The following is a 16,905-nucleotide window of genomic DNA, read 5'->3' as shown; positions in this document are numbered from 1 at the left end:
ACACACACACACACACACACACACACACACACACACACACACACACACACACACACACACACACCAGGCTAACAACATTCAACGATAGACAAGGACTGAACAAAGAAACAGGGTATAAATACATAAACATGAGAAAAAAGGGCCAATGAACGAACAGAACTCAAACAAGATAACAAGGTGATTAACAGAAGCAAAAGGCAAACTAATGAGGACAGGTGAAAACAATGACAGAAAACACGAACGCTAACAAAGAGACTATGGAGTTACATAAGGGACTAAAGTGAAAACTAAGAAATGCAAAAGTGACAAAAATGGCAGACAGAGGGCAACAGTGAAACAAGACAAGGAATTCCTAACAATACTACACAGTGCTGTAATATCCTTGTCTTTCAGTACTGAGTACAATCTGTATAGAATATGTTACACAGTGTGTAACTGTATGATTTACAATATCTACTGTAAATAATTTCATAAATTGCTAAATTGCTTTACTATCTTTTATAGAGAGTGATGGAGCTGGAGACTGTTGAATCCCTACATATTTGTGTGTATGTTGATGAGTCAGGATTCAGCTTGACCAAATCAGGAGACGTGGCCATAATATTATTGGTCACTGAGCCAATGTTGATGTGCCAGCGTGGAGGGAACATTACAATGTGTGCTGCCGTATGTGAGAATGTTGTACTCAGCCACATTCCCATCATTGGGCCCTATAACACACAATGTCTCCTCAATTTCCTGGAAACTCTTTACAGGGATCTCATTCCTGAGAATGAAAGGTGGTTGGCAAGAAATTACTTGCCAATGTATGTTATAGTTTGGGATAACTTAAGTTTCCATCGTTCAAATACAGTCAGGGAATGTTTTGTTGCCCACCCACGTTTTTTAATGGAGTTTCTCCCACCATACTCCCCATTACTAAATCCCATTGAGGAGTTCCTACACCACCGGAGTAAATAAACATCACCTTTACAACATAAAATGTAATAAACGATCCAATGTACATAACTATTACAAAAAGTAAAAAATGTAAGAGAGAGAGAGAGAGAGAGAGAGAATATTTTCAATGTGGCCTCAGACTTTTTGACCCCACTGCAGCCTAAATGAAAAAACAAAAAAGGATGTTTAAGGGATAGTTCACCCAAAAATGCAAATTCTCTCATTTACTCTCATAATTTACTTTCATGCCATCCCAGATGTGTATGACTTTCTTTCTTCTGCTGAACACAAATTAAGATTTTTAGAAGAATATCTCAGCTTTGCAGGTCCATACAATACAAGTGAATGGTGTCCAGAACTTTGAATCTCCAAAAATTATCATAAAAGTTATCTATAAGACTCCAGAGTTAAAATCCATGTCTTCAGAAGCGATATGATAGGTGTGGGTTAGAATAAGGTCAATATTTAAGTCTTTATATTTTTACCATAAATCTCCACTTTAACTTTCTTCTTCTTTTGCTTTTTGGCAATTTGCATTTTTCATGCAGTCAGTGCTGATCAAAGGTGGAGATTTATAGAAAATAGGAATTAAATATTGATCTGTTTCTCACCCACACTGATCATATCTATATATCAGAAGATATAGATTTAAACACTGGAGTCTTCTGGATTACTTTTATGCTGCCTTTATGAGTTTTTTGAAGATTCAAAGTTCTGACCACCTTTCACTTGCATTGTATGAACCTACAGAGCTGAAATAGTCTTCTAAAAATCTTTGTTTGTGCTCTGCAGAAGAAAGAAAGTCATACACATCTGGATAACATGAGGGCGAGTATATTATGAGAGAGTTATGCATTATACAATGTGATATCCTTTCTTAATTTTATTAGTTAAAAGTTTTACCTATTCATTTATATATGTTACATTTTATGGTACTAATATTACTGTAAGATTTTTCCTAAATTTATTTTGTTGGGACTTTTATTTTGAAAGAGGACTCCAGTGGTTAAATTCATGTCTTCTAAAGCGATATGATAGGTATGGGTGAGAAACAGATCAATACTGATTTAAAAAAAATAATAATTTGTATAAATGCCCACATTCACTTCCACATTCTTCTTTTGTTTTTGGCAAATTGCATTCTTCATGCATATCGCCACCTTCTGGGCAGGGAGGACAATTTATAGTGAGTGTTTCTCGCACACACTTATCATATAACTTCTGAAGACATGGATTAAAACACTGGAGTCATATGGATTGTACTTTTATGCTGCCTTTATATACTTTTTGGACCTTCAACGTTCTGGTCACCATTCAATATGTGCATTGTATGGGCATACAGAGCAGAGAAATACTTCTAAAAATCTTTGTTTGTGTTCAGCAGAAGAAAGAAAGTCATACACATCTGTGATGGCATGAAAGTAACTTATGAGAGTAAATGAGACATTTTTCATTTTTGGGTGAACTATCCCTTAAACATCATTTTTCATCCAACTACTGATCTGGTACACGTGATACAATGTGATATCCTTTCTTAATCTTTTTTATTTATTTTTTCCCAATTTGGAATGCCCAATTCCCAATGTGCTCAAGTCCTCGTGGTGGCGTAGTGACTCACCTCAATTCGGGTTTTGAAGCATATTATAGCGATAACGAGGAGATTACCCCGTGTAGCTCTTCCCTCCCTAGCAACTGGGTAAATGTGGTTGCTTAGGAGCACTCAGCACGCTCTGGGATTCGAACTAGCGAACTCCAGGGGTGGTAGCCAGCATCTTTACCACTGAGCTTTTTCCTGAATATAGTTTGTTGGGACTTTTATTTTGAAAGATCGCCGGTTACCAGAGGACTGTCAAAGCAATGGACACAATCTTCAGTTTGCTAGTTAGAGACTGCCATCCTTGTTTGACAAGATGTCAATGTTAACTAATACCTGTAAATGTCACTGTCTTTATCTACTGAACCTGAACTCCAGATGGCAACAAGCGTCCAGACTGTTAACAATGATCGGTGGACCTTGTTCAACAGAAGTTCACGTGAGTTAAAACGAGAATTGCTAGCTTGTTAGCAGCACGGATGCATAGTATGATTAGTAGTTATGTGCATATGCATTTGGTTTACCTATTTATTATGGACATCAGATCAGAACAAATGTAACACATTATCCAGAGATAAAATGCAGGTGTCTGTTAATGACATTGTACAAACTACAAATAGTACAAGCGTCTGTACTGCGGTAAAGTTGTTTTTATATTGGACATTATTCTGGTAAAGTTAGGGAGTGTCTCTAAAGTGTGAAATGGACAAAGTCTGGTGAAAAACAGATTCATCTGTGAATATAATAACGTGTAGGTTTATCCAGATGTAACTTACAGTTTTTCTCAATCGCTTTGGCTATTTTTTTTTTAAACAGTCTTAACATTCTCTAAACTGTAAGTGCAATTGTCACAACTGTTTTATGGGACATCACAACTCAATGTCTGCAAAATGTCACCCAAAACATTGAATGCATGCGTACAAACCTGGTTATTGTGTCATTAAATTTGCCAATGCCACCTAAATGAATTTTGTTCTTTTTTTTTAATCGTGTGAGCCGCTCTGGTCAAAATGTTTAGTTTCACTGATGCGTCCCATGCGCAAAGCATAAGAAATCCAAATGCATTTTTTGGGGGATACTTCAGAGCTCGAGTTGAAGCTGCTTACTCGAGCCCCTCCACCATTGAGAGCAAGCCAAATAAGTTTAATCTTAATAGCTTAAAAATTGTGTGGGTAAATTAACTTGTGAATTGAATGGATCATTTTGCATGTGATGGCTCACATGATAATATTTTTATTTTTTTATTGAGATTGTGAAGAGTATGATTGTTTCACTGAGAATCAACTCATCTGTTTTGATCAGCAAGCCATGTGCATTTAATTATTGTACAAATTGTGCTAAAACACATGTGCTAAAATGCGTGCAATTTGCTAATGAATAAGAAATTCAAATCTGGTGTTTGAACTTATTTTTCAGAGATTTCAGCTTGTACTGAAAAAAAAAAAATTTTCAAGAACTGAGCCAAACTGAGGTAAAACTGTAAATAGCAGCAAAGCAGGCTGAGATGTGGCCAAGTGGGTAGTGCAGGTGCTTTGCCATGATTCATTAAGGTAGGCATGCTGGTAACATAAGTTCAAGTCTGGCCTGTGTCAAAGGAGAACAAAATCCAAGTCATGTAAGATATTCCAAAATCCAAGTCATGTAAGATGTGTCTCAGGTGCGTGTGAAAAATATTACAAGTTACATAGTTTTGAAAATGTCAAAAATTTATAAAAAGTACACAAAATCACATTTCCAAAATCCAGGTTATGTAAGATGTGTGTCAGGTGTTTCTGAATATATTACAGGTGGTGTGACATCATCAGGTCAAATTAACAAGATGTTAAATGGATTTTAGTATTTAAAAAATTCCAGAAAATTACCCAATAACATATTTTCACAAATAAAGCCGTGTAAGATATGTAGCAGGTGTGTATAAATACATTGCAGGAAATGCGAGATCTTTTGGTAAAAAAAGTTAAATCTATTTATTTAATTAAAGCATTCAGTTTATATTAAATGCTATAACATGAATATAATAAAAATCATGTAAATGTAACTTATTTTGTTTACCAACATAAACTTTACAAATGTAAAAAAAAAAAAATTATGTAGTCATGGAATAATGTATCTCTTAACTGATATTTGTGTATTTTGCACTTTTGAGACACTCCCTAACTTGGATGTGCGTTTTTTCACTTTTGATGCTTAAAACAATAACATGTATCATATAACATCATAATATGCTATTATGATTTACAGTATTATCTGAATGAAACACAGCATGAACTGCCACTATTTTGCGATTACATACCAAACAATGTTAATGCAAGGATTGAATGTCTAACGAATATCCAGTATAAAAGCAACTTTAGCATAATGTTTAATGCTGCAGATTAACATCATGTAAAATGCATGTAAATAGACTAACTGCATGTGAGTTCTGTTTCTTTTAGATTAGATTTCAAGTTTTAGTTTCTTTGGATGCTATGGAAATTTTGACATGACAGTTTGCCTATAGTTCAGCTGATAGTCACAGGAATGGTTGAGAAATAAATACATACAAAAATAAATGTTAAAAGGAATAAACAAAAAGGATGAATAATTACAGAAAGGTTTGGTTGGTTGTTGTAGTTTTTTGGTTGGTTATTTTTGGGTCAACTGTATTGACTTCAATCATTCACACTGAAATATATTTTATGTATAAATAAATATACATTAGCATGCCAAAATAATAAGTTAATAAAGCAATCTCTTAAGAAAATAATACAATTTGCTCATCTGTGTCCTCCGATATGCCATAGACACTAATTGTTACTTGGAATAAAACTGTGGTAACTTGCTTTTAGCCACCACTAAAAGCTAATATTTTTATGTGATACTTATATTATGATATGTGTGTAGATACATTTTGAAAAAATGATTGATATTTTTTTTAATGAGTAGTATTAATTTATTTGTTACTTTTATGTTTATACACATATATTTTATATATAGATTTCTAATATATATGGTTACTGTCTAATATATTTGAGCTACTAGCTAATAAAGACTACTTTACTTAGCTAATAAAGAATAAATACTATAGTATTTTGATTTAGTCTGACTGTCGTATATCTCCACCAATGGAGTTTTGTGGCCATCTTTCTGGTTCTGTGTCCAAACAAATTGTTATAGACAGCTCATATTAAAACTTAGAAACCCAACATTTTGCACAGAACTATGTTAGCCATATGGCTTTGATTTTGTGACATTTTTGGGGTGAATCTTATTTTTTAAATATATTTTTATAAAAAGGAATGAAGAGTATTTTTATTGAAATAATCTTAAACTGCTCTAACTTGTTTATTATTATTATGATTTTTTTACCAATTGCACTTCCACAATAAATGTACAAAAAGAGTCAAAATTTAGGTCTGTACTCCCAAGCATTCATGAGTTATGACCATTTAAATGTGAGTATTTCATTTTTTGGCCTATGCTCAAAAAGGGGTTTGACTTAAACAACTTTACATGCAAGTTTTAACAGAAGTATTAATACAAGTGCTTTTATAAAATTATAATCTTCACAGCCTTTAAACCCTCCAAATATTGGCTCCATTCACATCCATTGTAAGTGCCTCACTGTAACTTCGATTTTTGCTCTTTTTAAGAAAAGGACGGATGAGTCAAAATAATTTTTTGTGGTGATCAACATTATGCCACAAATGCTGTCGACTGAGCTTAACTTGTGTTGAACCCAGAATATTCCTTTAACTATCTGTGCTTTGAGAAGCTGGAAAAACTTTCTAATTGTTTGTTTTTTATTTAACTTTTAGTCAGTGTGTGGTGGCCGATTTAAGAGTATTTCTTCTGCAAAGACGGACGTGAGGACCAATGTTTTGGGAGGATGCACACACACAAATGTAATGGACATAACACTCTTTGTTTGTATAAATTATGACAGAATAAAAGTGTTAAAATCAACCGCTATCATCATCCATATTGTCTGATATATATATATATGTGTGTGTGTGTGTGTGTGTATATATTATTATTTTTTTTTTTTTTTAGTGGTTTAATAGGACTCTACAGAGAAGAGAACTTCATTTAAGCACACCTCTTGAGGAGGAAAATGAACTTCGGGACAGGTAAACAGTATACATTGAATTCTGAGCTTAAGGTTTTGATTCATCGTGTAATAATTACTGGACTCACAGAGCAAATAATTGCCATTTCTTTTACTTTTATTACTGTATAAGTAATAAGACATATGAGTCATTGTATTGATTAAAAGGCTGTTTATCCGTTAGTGAGTTTGTGTATGTGTGTAAAAATGGAAAATGGCTTTTAAAGCATGAAGCAACAGTGTATTTTTTTTACATTTATATAATTTTTTTGTTAATATAAAAACCAAGTCCCATTCAAGAATTTCAGCATTCATCCAGAGAATGTTTTGTTGTTGTTTTAATTTTTTGCACATTCAAAATAGGATCTGAATAGTTTGTCATGCATAGTAAATTATGTAATAGTAAGTACTACTACATATTAGTTTCATGGATAGTTGTTTCATGCACTATTACAGACTGTAGAAATTAGTGCATGAAAAAACATGTGTGTTACTTCTTCATCTTAAATGTATTAGCATAATTTCCATCCATTATTATACAACTTGCATAATCATGTTGCAATAGGAGTACCATTATTGCCTTAACTTGCTCAATAACTTGTGTACAGAGAACTAACAGAGACAGAATATGACAGACTAGCAGAAGAGACCCTCTACGCTTTAGCAGATTATTTTGAAGACCTCACTGATGAGAGCTTTACTGGAACGGACTATGATGTCGTATTCTCTGTAAGCACACATGCACATATCTACACACCATTACATGTTTATTAACACACAACAAAGTTGCTTTCACAACTCATTCTTATGAAAGGTGTCGTTTGCCTAAATATCCACTAGGGGATGCTGTTGGTCTGTTTAAATTTTTTTTTTACCGTTTGCAAGCCAATTTGGTTGACTTCCCGTGAAGTGTAAATACAGTGACACTGACACTTTCAAAACATTGTTCTGTTTGATCATCCCGACCAGCCCGGCATAGCAACATTGGTTCAACCAATGACATAAGTTTAAGATTGGACAACCTGTTTGCCCAACCAATGTTAGTAACTGAGAAATTACACACTTTACCCATTATGTACAAACAAATCTGTCTGACCTGCATTTAAATCTCCAGCCATTTTTTGGGGGGCATTACAATTCACTTGTAATGCAAGCTGCTACTCTGTAAGGTGAAAAGGGATCTTTAAACTTTTATGATGGGATCTGTTCACTTGGTTTTATAAGAAAGATTTGTTTGAGTGTTATTGTTGGAGTGCTCCAGCAAGAGTTCTGTTAAAAATCACAGTGACATTTTTATTTTTTGGTATAGCAGCATCATGCATTGAGAGAAAATGCACATCTCCTGCCGAATTTATGAATGCCACAAACACACTGACCTTTCAGTATGTTATTGTTGGAGTGGATGGAGTAATGCTGGAGTAACCTGAATGTTCCTGCTTCAACTACTACACTATGAGAACGTTATTGGATGTTCAAAGAATGTGTCCGTGGCCTGCGATCGCATTTGTATCTGCAGTCTAGTGCAGTCACAGATACTGGCGAGATATCTCAGGACACTTATTTCAGTGATCTCTTTCAGGGAGAAGGAACATTTTCTTCACACCATTCCATAAAAAATTGCTTACAGCTCTTTGAGTCAATGGGCTTGTTCTTTTTACGAAACTGGTGGGGCGACCATCAGGCTGTGCTGACAAATTGATTGGTCATTCACGCTCTCCTCTCTCAGCTCACTGGATAAATGTCAGAGGGTGAGCTTACTGTCAGCTGCTTATTCTGAGGAGTAAATCTTTACAGCTCTCTTAAGCCTCACATGCAGCTGGTACTCACAAACACCCACAGCAGTGCTGGTGTTTGTAAAATTAATAAAGTCATCCCATTTAATGTCATACAGAAGATACTACACACTAACTGTGTCACTGGAGTTGGGATGATATAATGTGACTGCGGCCCTTTAAATTAAGCATCTGGACAGCCCAAGGTGTGGCTGACAGTTTGTGCTGTATTCCAGTTTGGCAGCACACTTGACTTCGGATCTCGCTACACTCAACCACACATGTAGAGAACATCTGTGCATAGATCAGCTTTGTTGTGGTTTCTTATATATCTCCTTTGTTACACATCATTCTGCCATCCTTTGGTGCTTAAAGGGATAGTACACCCAAAAGGGTGATGACAGAATTTTCATTATGTTGTTAGTTTGTGTTCCACGGAAGAAAGTCCTACAGGTTTAGAACAACATGAGGGTGAGTAAATTATGACAAAACTTTGATTTTGGGTGAACTATTCAACCTAGTCTCATAGAATTAACTTTACCATAATTAAATTCTTCCAAGTTTTACTTGCCACTTTCTATGTTTTGCTGCAGTTTGCTGGTGAAATGAACTCTACAGGTGCTACAACTGAGTGTTTTATTCACTTTCACACAAACCATGTATTATACTATGGCTGTTTATGAATTTCTAAACACTTATTTTTCACACTGTTACTTACACCCTGCTATGCTATGATAACAAAACACTTTTATTTGTAAAACGATACAGTTTAACACATGTATTATAGACCCAACTACATTTAACTTCTGGGGTAACTCACCTGATAGAATGTTGGACTTTGGACTCGGAGACCGAGCCTCGATCACAGCCAAGGACGCTCGAAACAAAAGTGAAAGTGAAGCGAAAGTCTCATAGAGGTGACACAATATGACATGGTTGCTTCAGTAAATGTGCTTCATGTCGAATTTGCATTTAAAACACTATCGGTTAGGTTTAGGCATTGGCTAAGTGTAAAGAGTTCACCTCTCATTTATCTTTATAAACCCTATCGGTTAGGTTTAGGCATTGATTAAGGGTAATGATGTCTGTTTTGTTCACCTCTCGGTTATGTTTAGGCATTGGTTAAGGGTAATAATGTCTGTTTTTGTTCACCTCTCATTTATCTTTATAAACACTCGGTTATGTTTAGGCGTTGGTTAAGGGTAATGATGTCTGTTTTGTTCACCTCTCATTTATCTTTATAAACACTATCGGTTAGGTTTAGGCGTTGGTTAAGGGTAATGATGTCTGTTTTGTTCACCTCTCATTTATCTTTATAAACACTATCGGTTAGGTTTAGGCGTTGGTTAAGGGTAATGATGTCTGTTTTGTTCACCTCTCATTTATCTTTATAAACACTATCGGTTATGTTTAGGCGTTGGTTAAGGGTAATGATGTCTGTTTTGTTCATCTCTCTTTTATCTTTATAAACACTCGGTTATGTTTAGGCATTGGTTAAGGGTAATGATGTCTGTTTTGTTCACCTCTCATTTATCTTTATAAACACTATCGGTTAGGTTTAGGCGTTGGTTAAGGGTAATGATGTCTGTTTTGTTCACCTCTCATTTATCTTTATAAACACTATCGGTTAGGTTTAGGCGTTGGTTAAGGGTAATGATGTCTGTTTTGTTCACCTCTCATTTATCTTTATAAACACTATCTGTTAGGTTTAGGCTTTGGTTAAGGGTAATGATGTCTGTTTTGTTCACCTCTCATTTATCTTTATAAACACTATCGGTTATGTTTAGGCATTGGTTAAGGGTAATGATGTCTGTTTTGTTCACCTCTCATTTATCTTTATAAACACTATCGGTTATGTTTAGGCATTGGTTAAGGGTAATGATGTCTGTTTTGTTCACCTCTCATTTATCTTTATAAACACTATCGGTTATGTTTAGGCATTGGTTAAGGGTAATGATGTCTGTTTTGTTCACCTCTCTTTTATCTTTATAAACACTATCGGTTATGTTTAGGCATTGGTTAAGGGTAATGATGTCTGTTTTGTTCACCTCTCATTTATCTTTATAAACACTATCGGTTATGTTTAGGCGTTGGTTAAGGGTAATGATGTCTGTTTTGTTCATCTCTCTTTTATCTTTATAAACACTATCGGTTATGTTTAGGCGTTGGTTAAGGGTAATGATGTCTGTTTTGTTCACCTCTCGGTTAGGTTTAGGCGTTGGTTAAGGGTAATGATGTCTGTTTTGTTCACCTCTCTTTTATCTTTATAAACACTATCGGTTAGGTTTAGGCGTTGGTTAAGGGTAATGATGTCTGTTTTGTTCATCTCTCTTTTATCTTTATAAACACTCGGTTACGTTTAGGCGTTGGTTAAGGGTAATGATGTCTGTTTTGTTCACCTCTCATTTATCTTTATAAACACTATCGGTTATGTTTAGGCGTTGGTTAAGGATAATGATGTCTGTTTTGTTCATCTCTCTTTTATCTTTATAAACACTATCGGTTAGGTTTAGTCTTTGGTTATGGGTAATGATGTCTGTTTTGTTCATCTCTCATTTATCTTTATAAACACTATCGTTAGGTTTAGGCTTTGGTTATGGGTAATGATGTCTGTTTTGTTCACCTCCCTTTTATCTTTATAAACACTATTGGTTATGTTTAGGTATTGGTTTAGGGTAATGATGTCTGTTTTGTTCACCTCTCATTTATCTTTATAAAAACAATTGGTTAGGTTTAGGTTCAAGTTTTGGGTTGAGGAGGTACGTTTAATAAAATATTCATCTAATATACAAATTTTTTCAAAATGTGTATATTACATTTACATGTGTATATTACACATTACAACATAATTTCAAAATTTTTTGGCACCCCTTGCTGGATATTTCATTGGGAAACTGAAGCCAAATGTATATTGAAGCACTTAATTTTGGTTTGCAACAATTGTGCCATTGTCACGTAAATGTCATGAGATCAGGCTGGAAATACTCTTAACTAAACTCATGAAGAGTATTGTTGATGCCTTATTGGAAAATGAGTAGTTTTATCAAAAACTAAATAGGTCAAAACAAACATTTATGTTGGCATTAAAAAGCCTTGTCTTAAAGTTTAAAATAGTTTTAAAAGCTTGAAGTTTGAAGGATTTATAGGCCTTTTGTGTTTTGGGGATTTTTGATCATCCATTATGGGAAACCGTAAGTCGGATCAGTTAGAAAAGTCATAACAACCCAAGTCAGAACAGTTTCAAGGTCTTTGCCAAGTTTGGTGGATGTAGTTTGAAAGCTCTAGGAGGATATACACTCACCTAAAGGATTATTAGGAACACCTGTTCAATTTCTCATTAATGCAATTATCTAATCAACCAATCACATGGCAGTTGCTTCAATGCATTTAGGAGTGTGGTCCTGGTCAAGACAATCTCCTGAACTCCAAACTGAATGTCAGAATGGGAAAGAAAGGTGATTTAAGCAATTTTGAGCGTGGCATGGTTGTAGGTGCTAGACAGGCCGGTCTGAGTATTTCACAATCTGCTCAGTTACTGGGATTTTCACGCACAACCATTTCTAGGGTTTACAAAGAATGGTGTGAAAAGGAAAAACATCCAGTATGCGGCAGTCCTGTGGGCTGAAAATGCCTTGTTGATGCTAGAGGTCAGAGGAGAATGGGCCGACTGATTCAAGCTGATAGAAGAGCAACTTTGCCTGAAATAACCACTCGTTACAACCGAGGTATGCAGCAAAGCATTTGTGAAGCCACAACACGCACAACCTTGAGGCGGATGGGCTACAACAGCAGAAGACCCCACCGGGTACCACTCATCTCCACTACAAATAGGAAAAAGAGGCTACAATTTGCAAGAGCTCACCAAAATTGGACAGTTGAAGACTGGAAAAATGTTGCCTGGTCTGATGAGTCTCGATTTCTGTTGAGACATTCAGATGGAAGATTCAGAATTTGGCGTAAACAGAATGAGAACATGGATCCATCATGCCTTGTTACCACTGTGCAGGCTGGTGGTGGTGGTGTAATGGTGTGGGGGATGTTTTCTTGGCACACTTTAGGCCCCTTAGTGCCAATTGGGCATCGTTTAAATGCCACGGCCTACCTGAGCATTGTTTCTGACCATGTCCATCCCTTTATGGCCACCATGTACCCATCCTCTGATGGCTACTTCCAGCAGGATAATGCACCATGTCACAAAGCTTGAATCATTTCAAATTGGTTTCTTGAACATGACAATGAGTTCACTGTACTAAAATGGCCCCCACAGTCACCAGATCTCAACCCAATAGAGCATCTTTGGGATGTGGTGGAACGGGAGCTTCGTGCCCTGGATGTGCATCCCACAAATCTCCATCAACTGCAAGATGCTATCCTATCAATATGGGCCAACATTTCTAAAGAATGCTTTCAGCACCTTGTTGAATCAATGCCACGTAGAATTAAGGCAGTTCTGAAGGCGAAAAGGGGTCAAACACTGTATTACTATGGTGTTCCTAATAATCCTTTAGGTGAGTGTACAATTGCCAATTTTGGTCTTGGTTTAGGAACGTTGGAAAAACCCTTATAAGTTAAGTGTAGAACAGTACTGAAAATGCAGTCATTATTTAGGCAACATCCACACAAATCCATTTTAATTTGAAAACTGAATTTTCAGACTCCAAACGTCATCGTTTACCAAAGTATGTGGTAATGGAGAGTGTTTTCAATAAGCTCTGTTTTCGACGGAGGAATATGAGCATGCGTAAACATAGCAAAATCAATGTGTTTTAAAATATATATGTATTAGTGTGAATGTGGCCTGACTCATCCTCATGTTGTTCCTCACTTGTATGACTTTCTCTCTTCCGTGGAATGTCTGACGAATCGTTCTCACAGCTCATGCTTTTATTTCTTCACAGAATGGTGTGCTGACAGTAAAAGTGGGTTCTGATCATGGTACATATGTCATCAACAAACAAACACCCAACCGACAGATTTGGCTCTCTTCACCATCAAGGTACAAATGTTCTGTCATTCATTTGATGATTTATGTTATTTCATGCTTAAATGTTGTTGTAACATTCATTTGTATGTAAAAGAATAAGAAAATGATCAGCAAATTTCTTGTTTAATTGCTTTACTACTCAGTGGGCCAAAACGCTATGATTGGACGGGGAAGCGATGGGTGTACGCTCACGACGGTGTGGCTTTGCACAGTCTGCTCTCCAAAGAATTTTCCCTAATTTTTCAATCAAAAATCAACCTGTCACATCTCATTTACTCATGACAAGACCAGAGTGAAGAACGGACACCATATAGATCCTTTCCATTCACAGCAGTTGACTGTCAAGATCTCTTTGGTTAAACAATACGATGGAAATTTACTACTGTAGCCAGTGCTCAAACATCCTGGATTTATTTTCAGATATATGTTTTATGATTTACAGTGATGGCAAAAATAATTTTTATACTTTTCGGCACGGAAAGCTAAATATCAATCCAAGTGTCATCTGCAAACAAATGATGCTAGACTTTTTCCTCAGAATTAACATTATTATTTTTGTAATTGCATTGAACATTTTTAGTCTCTAAGTGATTTTTAGTGGTTATGCTGCTGTCTTTGCACTACGCTGGTGTTGTTCCACTAACTGGTTTGGGTTTGACAACCAGAAAGTGTCAAATTATTTTTCTTAATTTTGAACAAATATATATATATATATATTGTGATTCAAAACATAAGCTTCTTTAAAAAAATTGTTTGTGCTATATTTATTTTAAATAAATACCCATACATGTATGTTGATTATTTTGTTATCAAATGCAAAGACATTCATTTATAAATATGGCTTAAGTGTCTAAATAACATTTGGTTGTGTACAATTGTGTAATATAAAACTTGCAATTTCTCTGTGCTTTTTGTTTGCTGACGTACCTTCAAAACAGATTAGTGCTGCCAAATTTCATAAACTACAAATCCCAGGAGATTACAGACCTCAAGAATGATTTATTTGTCTGTTTCAAATCTGTTCACAATTATGAGCTTTAAACCCACTCAGAACAGCAGAATGTGCTCTCATAATCAAATCCCTGTAAATAAATTTGGTTAGATTAAATCCAGATTAAAAGTTTCACATTTAATGGCTTTTAAACCAGATAAATAAGACAAATGGACACCGATTGTATTTTGGAAGCGTTTAAGTTATCCCTGCATATACCTGGCCCTGGTTGAACTATTAGAGGCTATTGGGTAGATCTAGGAAAAGGGGATTATGACAGACAGATGGCGTTAAGGTTCTTCCTCTAAAACTCCCCTAGCCAGAGCCTTTATTTTAGAATTGACTGTGAATAATAGCATTTGTCTTGGATAATTTTGCTCAGAGTCACAGGACTGCTACCCTAATACCAGCTCGTTTTCTCGCCGGTCCACCCAACAGTTAACACTGAGTCATTAAGGAAATCAGCTCACTTCAGACACCTCTTAATGTAATAGCCCATATATCTGAAGATTAACTTGACACTCTGTCTATGTAAATGTTGAAATATGAGATGGATTGTACTGAGGTGGTGGGTGTAATGCCTTTATTCATGTTGCATGTGATAAAACAGTGACACATCTCTCTTTATGTTGACCTCTGACATTTTCAGCTGTTTTTGTCTGTTGGTGACGCACAGCTGTGAATTATATGAAATAATTAGGATTTAATTTTAAATTCTATTTAATTAATTTAATACTGTATATGCTTTGTGTATAGTATTATTAAAGTTATTTTGAAGAAACAAAATGAGCTGCATTGTTATACAGTAGTTGCACATTAATGTTTTTCAAATTGTGAAGGAAATACCAATGCTTGAAAAGTACAAATAGTGCGTCAGTCAAAGACAGATCACAACAGAGCACTTTAGTATTAAAATTAATTGGATATATTGGAACTGCCAATATAGCCAAGTAGGTATAGCTGCGAGCCGGAGACCTCCAAATGGGGAAAGAATCTCCCAAAGAGGACGGGGTTACTCCAGAAGTGGTGGGGTTAGTCCAAAAGATGGCTGCACCAATTCCAAATGAGGCATCACTTCTACACAGGGGGAAAGTGAGGGAAAGTGTTAAGTTAGGGGAATCCTATGGGTGCTAATTGATGCATCCTTCAAAATAAGGCAAGCAAAGGCAGTGAAACGAGGCTGCCTTCCAAGAGTCTTCACATTTGAGACAGCATTTGACAGTGTTTGATGACGTGGCAGCTGAGATAACTAGGATGCAGCCTTCCGACTGAGAATCACCCTATGTCTTTGCTGGCGGTTTGGGGCTCCCACCCCTTTTTTGGAGCTTTGTCTGCAGCTATACTGTATCCTTCTCAATATAACTGGTGTAGAAAAGGAAGTCCTGCCTGCAGGTAAAAGAGCCAATCACTTATTACAGTGGTTCTCAACCCTTTTCCTGGAGACACACCCCGCCCCTACATGCTACTGTGTCAGAAACTGCCCCTATCCTCTATATAGTGCACTATTTGTGGTGTCTGCATTTTGTAGGAGTGTCTGAATTCTGAGAGAGCCACTCATTCGCTACATTTGTTCACTCATTTTTACCCACAGTGCACTCTAATTTTGAGTATATTCGATGTACATTCGAGTTGTGTCCGAAATGGTTCACTCATTCACGTGAGTGAACGAAATGAGTAAGTGAATTTGGATGCTGACATATTTTTTTTTTTCTTACTGGGGAAACAAATGTGGTTGGGACTTCCGCCTGAAGTCGTTCTATAGCATTCCCTAGCTCTGGCTGCTGGTAATAAAATGTGTTTCAGATGATCTATCACAAATGGTCAGCGATACATATAATTGTGAACAGGGTGCAAAATGTTTTGTGATTGGATCATAAAAACACATACAGATGTAGTGAAAATCACATCTCATTTTAGGTTTAAAATGCCATCCTGATGCATCCCAGATGGCAGCGAAGCACCACATCTCATCAGTTAATCAACCTCAGAACAAAAGATTAAATTTACGTGTGGATTTAAAAGGAAATAACCATCCAATTGGAAAACTTAAAAAAGGGATTACACACCCAAAGATGAGAACTTCACAGCTCTTCCTCAGTGTGTCTGTCTGATTTGAACATGCAGGGTGACAAGATGCCAAGCACACACATCTAAAGCTGAACGAACCCAATTACTCCACTAAAACATCTAATAATTGTGCTTGAAATGTTGCGTTTGACATACTGGGAGTTCTGACTGTAGTTAGCTGGTTAGCTAACTTTTCTCACATTTTAAGGTTTCCCAAAGAGAGAGAGAGCTGAGGAGGCAATGGGAAGTAGCTGTAAGAAGGGAAGATATTTCCGCCAGTGAGTTCTCTGAGCTATGCATTAAGAACTTCAGGCCGGAGGACTTTGAGAGGATACACCAATATAGATGAAAATCTCGAATATGGGCAATTTAGTTTATAATATAAACAATAATAAGTTGAGACTTTATAAGAAATCATATAAACTTTATATGATTTCTTATAAGGTCTCAACTTTCATAGCTAGCTTAAGT

At 35.9% G+C, this 16,905-nt stretch overlaps 1 protein-coding gene across 2 annotated transcripts; it reads left to right on the top strand.

Annotated features, from left to right (window-relative positions):
- Positions 1-2,807: 2,807 nt before the first annotated feature.
- On the top strand, positions 2,808-15,142 carry fxn (frataxin). Of its 2 annotated transcripts, XM_052094816.1 has the most exons (6): positions 2,808-2,972; positions 6,331-6,417; positions 6,566-6,642; positions 7,229-7,349; positions 13,291-13,388; positions 13,520-15,142. In XM_052094816.1, the coding sequence occupies exons 1-6, from the start codon at positions 2,850-2,852 to the stop codon at positions 13,656-13,658; spliced, it is 645 nt and encodes a 214-aa protein (XP_051950776.1). In that variant the 5' UTR covers positions 2,808-2,849; the 3' UTR covers positions 13,659-15,142. The 2 variants fall into 2 exon arrangements, with proteins under 2 accessions (XP_051950776.1, XP_051950777.1); XM_052094817.1 differs by lacking the exon at positions 6,331-6,417.
- Positions 15,143-16,905: the final 1,763 nt, after the last annotated feature.

This window comes from Xyrauchen texanus, chromosome 27 (genome assembly GCF_025860055.1).
Source record: "Xyrauchen texanus isolate HMW12.3.18 chromosome 27, RBS_HiC_50CHRs, whole genome shotgun sequence".
Taxonomy (NCBI): Eukaryota; Metazoa; Chordata; class Actinopteri; order Cypriniformes; family Catostomidae; genus Xyrauchen; species Xyrauchen texanus.
This window is presented reverse-complemented; position numbering and strand designations above follow the sequence as displayed.